Raw genomic sequence first — 4,050 nt, 5'->3', positions numbered from 1 at the left:
AGCCAGAGGCAATCAGCAGGGCGTAATCACCTCCTCAGTGAAGTACACAGCTGAGTAGTTGACGCAGTAGCACAGGAGAGGAGCGGCCACCACCAGGTGTGGTCGCTAGATGTGGTGGCAACATTTGAGACTGTCGGAGAGGTATATAGTGTGCGATTGTCGGAGAGCGCCGAACGTGTGGAGATGCACGTCAACTTTTGATTTTCCAATAGTCGTGGTTCCCAAACCCCGTCGGAGAGCGCCGAACGCGTGGATGAGCCTGGCACAGTGCGTGTACCGGTGGTATGCGCCATGAGCCTACCTTTCGCATAGCAATATATAGCTCATTACATTATATCATATATAACCGGTGAAGCGATATCAAATTCGCATGCATTCTACAATGAGTATATCACAACCGATACACCATATGACGGTATCGTTCTTATTACATAGAACCAACTATCCCATCCCTATCTCAGAAAGCTACTACACTAGTATATATCAGTCACTCTGTTGGTGTTGGATAGGAGCAGAAGGAGGAGGAAGGCAGACATCACACTCGCATAATCCATCATAGTTGCAACTAGCACTCCAATTGCATTGAGGGCACGCGTGCCCTTCCCCATTCACATGCTCGCGGCAGATGTGCAGGCAACCTACCTGATCACACGGTAGCGGCGTCTTGTGAAGTGACCCTGTACAGACGTCCGCCTTCACTGCAACCTCTGCAGAAGAAGAGAAAAAACCCCAATATACCATGAATAATGTAAAGCGTATGATTGCGTGTCGAGTCGATGAAGCGATGCTGCATCATCGTAAGAGGAATACCTGATGCCAGCACGAGGAAGGCGACCGCCAGGAGCAGCGTGTGTGCAGTCTTCATCTTCAGCAAGATGCACTGTGTTGTAGGAGGAAGACTTGGTTTGTGTGGCTTGATCTGAGTTGCGAGGAACAGAAGAGATAGCAAAAGCCTTTTTATAGTGATACTGAAATGACAAACCAGGAACCGTTTCAGTGCTGAATTAATAGCAATTAAGGACCTTAATTTGTGGACACTAATGCATTCTAAAGAACGTCAATTGATAGGGTCCACCGGGCACGCACTATTAATTGACTGTCCGTAGATGCCTCGTACTATCAAAAAAAGTACCCTTCTTCTAGTCCCGAGCTCAAGAGTTCGGGATGATGAACAGTAAATTCCGAAAAATTTGAAAGAAAAACAATAAAATTCTGATTTTTTGTTGTTGTGAACTTTCACAAATTTTCTCAGTGCATGCAGCCCGAAAAAAATATTTGTGGAAGGTATGGCAAAAAAAAATCAATACTCCAAAATGCTTTCAAAAATAGCATTTTTGGAGGATCAATTTTGCTTTTTTACCACAACTTTTAAGAATATTATTTTATGATAAATTTTTGCAAGCACAAAAAACATTTGTCAAAATCTGCACCCAAAAAAATCAGTTTTTTTTTAAATTTTGTTTACCATTTTTTTGATTTTACTGTTCATCAAGGTGCATTTGAGCTTGGTTATAGATACTTCGCGTCCCTCATAGCAATTGCATTTTCTTCGTCTACTACTTTTTTGCCCAAGACTTGCCAGATGTTCTATCCAGTCCAATAAAATTATGACAAGATGACCGCTGCATGATAATGGAAATACCAGCCCAGAAAACGTTTAGACAAAGAATATATCATTGTGAAATCAACAGTGCATATGAACTCCGCTTTGGTACAGCCCCTAGAAAAGTTCACATATTTCGGTGCAGATTAAAGGTGAAGATTATCCCTTCAATAAAAAATATTTTTTAGTTTGTATTAAAATCAATTTATTCAATACATTTGATCTGCAGGCTAATATGGTGATAGCTTTTTAAGTCACTTTAAGATTCGTGTAAAATTTTAAGGGATGGTGTACCGAAGCGAAACTCATATGTAATTCTTTTACAAATTTCTTTACAGAATTGACCTTTACTGCAACACCCCACAGCTAGGGCTGCAAACGAGTCGAGCTCGAGCGAGTTGGAGTTGGCTTAGTTCAACTCATATGAAAATTCGAGCGAGGTCAAACTCAGTGAAGCTCATGATCGAGCTGTAGAACATGACTCGTGCTCAGCTTGTAACGATTTCGAGTCGATCTCGAGTTAGTTTCGAGCTAAATGAGATGGTAAAAATTTATAAATCTATGGATGTAAAACAAAAAAATTAAGGTGAATACGATGGGAACCTTTGCCAAAAGTATAGGATATTTAACACATAGTCGACTACGTGCCATAATGAGGCATAAATCTTCTCTGCACTTAATTAAGTTTCCATGTTCGTTGGTAAATAAAATGAGAAAAATTGGACAGCATATATGGTAATAAATTATCTTATTTCCATTTAATATATGGAATGATCATTTAACATAATGATATTATGTCGAGCTATCAATCTAAAATGAGCAAGTGGCTCAAGATCGGCTCGTTTCTCGATCGAGCTACATAGAGTGTTCAAACTCAGCTCGTTTCTTTTCGAGTCGATCTCGAGTCGAGTCAAAAAACGAGTCGATCTCGAGTGGCTCACGAGCCTCGAGCTTTTCGTGCAGCCCTACCCGCAGCGCACTTCATCATTCAAAGCCGTTTGGCTGGAAACACGAGATGCAGCTGTATATCTTCTTGGTTACCTTGGCTTACATGTTTTGCACATACTGATAGAATGCACACCACAATGTCTCGCTGCAAAAGAAGATATGCCCTAGTACAGCCCAAATCAAAAAATGAACTCGGTAGCCACAAAGCAATACAACCACAATGCCTCTCTATCTTTAGCCTGACTCACTTCATTCCACATAGGTGTCGACGAGTTTACACACTCTTCCAACGGGGATCCACAAAGCCAAGGATTATTGCTGTATATTGACGGGTCATCCAGCGCGTGCATCTGCCTGTAGGTATGTTCCCTAATAGACCATTGCTCGAGAGGTTCAGAGCGCTCATGGTCTTCAAATCTGCAAAGCTTGACGGAATTTTCCCATAGTTGGTTCTCAGAAAGGTCCGAGGAATTCCTACTTGCATTGATACTGTTTTTCCGCAATCAGTGTCGGCGACTTGGCAAAGGCATTATGCATGGCCTTGATCTGCTTCAAAAAAGAATTATTTGGAGGGTGGTTGATGGATAGGTATAAATATTTTTGAGAGATGACTGGATTTTCAGGAACTCTGGCCTAAATATTATGGCTAAAAGAATACAACAAGGCTCAACGGGGTGTCTAATTTATTCATGACTAGGTCGAGGAGTTGGGATGAAAATTTGATTACTCATCATTTCCATTCCATGACGCAGAGAATATTTAAAATTTTTGTATTCTGGCTTCGGGAGTTGGAGACTTTCTTGAGTGGCACTATGAGAAGAATGGTTTATTCTCAGTTAAAAGTGCGTACAATCTTGCTTTGAGTCTCAAGGATCGAAAGGATTGTCTGGGGCAATCTGGAGACGCCGTGAATGGGGAAAGGAGAATGTGGGCTATTATTTGGAAAGCCAAGTTAGAATTTTTGCGTGGCGTGCCGCGTCAAATAGTCCTACAGCCCATGTTAATAGAGTTGCGGAACATGAAGCTATTTCAAGTACATGCTCTATGTGTGGTGTGGAAGAAGATAATACCTTTAATGCTCTCGTTAGGGTCCTAAGTCTTGGGCTTTGCATATGACTTTCAAGGATGCATGGAATATTCGCGCGGTGGGGGGGGGGGGGGGATTTCTAAAGGTTTTTGGGGCCGAACTAGTTGCTTATCTTGCTAGGTCGGCTTAGCTCACCGCTTCGTGAGCAAATTATATTTCTGTTCGGCGAGCTTGCCGTATGAGAAAAGATTTTGGAAAGGGGAAGGTGGATAGTATTAACGCCACGAGTGTGGGGGTGGTCGCCGGGAAGTCCTCGCATGAAGTTATCATTTCATCACGGGAGTTTATCGAGCGTAGTACCGGTGTGGATGAAGCGGAATTTCGGGTGTGCCTCGCAGGCCTCTATATCGATACATCCCTTAACGATCATATTATTTTAGAAACTGATAGCGCTTTTGCGGTGTCTGTTATT

At 42.1% G+C, this 4,050-nt stretch overlaps 1 protein-coding gene across 1 annotated transcript; it reads right to left on the bottom strand.

The window, feature by feature from the left end:
* Positions 1-353: 353 nt before the first annotated feature.
* LOC123058986 (uncharacterized) lies at positions 354-898 on the bottom strand. The gene is made up of 2 exons (XM_044481652.1): positions 811-898; positions 354-707 (listed from the first exon to the last, which is right to left on the bottom strand). The coding sequence occupies exons 1-2, from the start codon at positions 863-865 to the stop codon at positions 484-486; spliced, it is 279 nt and encodes a 92-aa protein (XP_044337587.1). The 5' UTR covers positions 866-898; the 3' UTR covers positions 354-483.
* Positions 899-4,050: the final 3,152 nt, after the last annotated feature.

This window comes from Triticum aestivum, chromosome 3A, assembly GCF_018294505.1.
Source record: "Triticum aestivum cultivar Chinese Spring chromosome 3A, IWGSC CS RefSeq v2.1, whole genome shotgun sequence".
NCBI classification, from domain to species: domain Eukaryota; kingdom Viridiplantae; phylum Streptophyta; class Magnoliopsida; order Poales; family Poaceae; genus Triticum; species Triticum aestivum.
The sequence above is the reverse complement of the archived record's forward strand: the minus strand, read 5'-3'. Positions and strand labels throughout refer to the sequence as shown.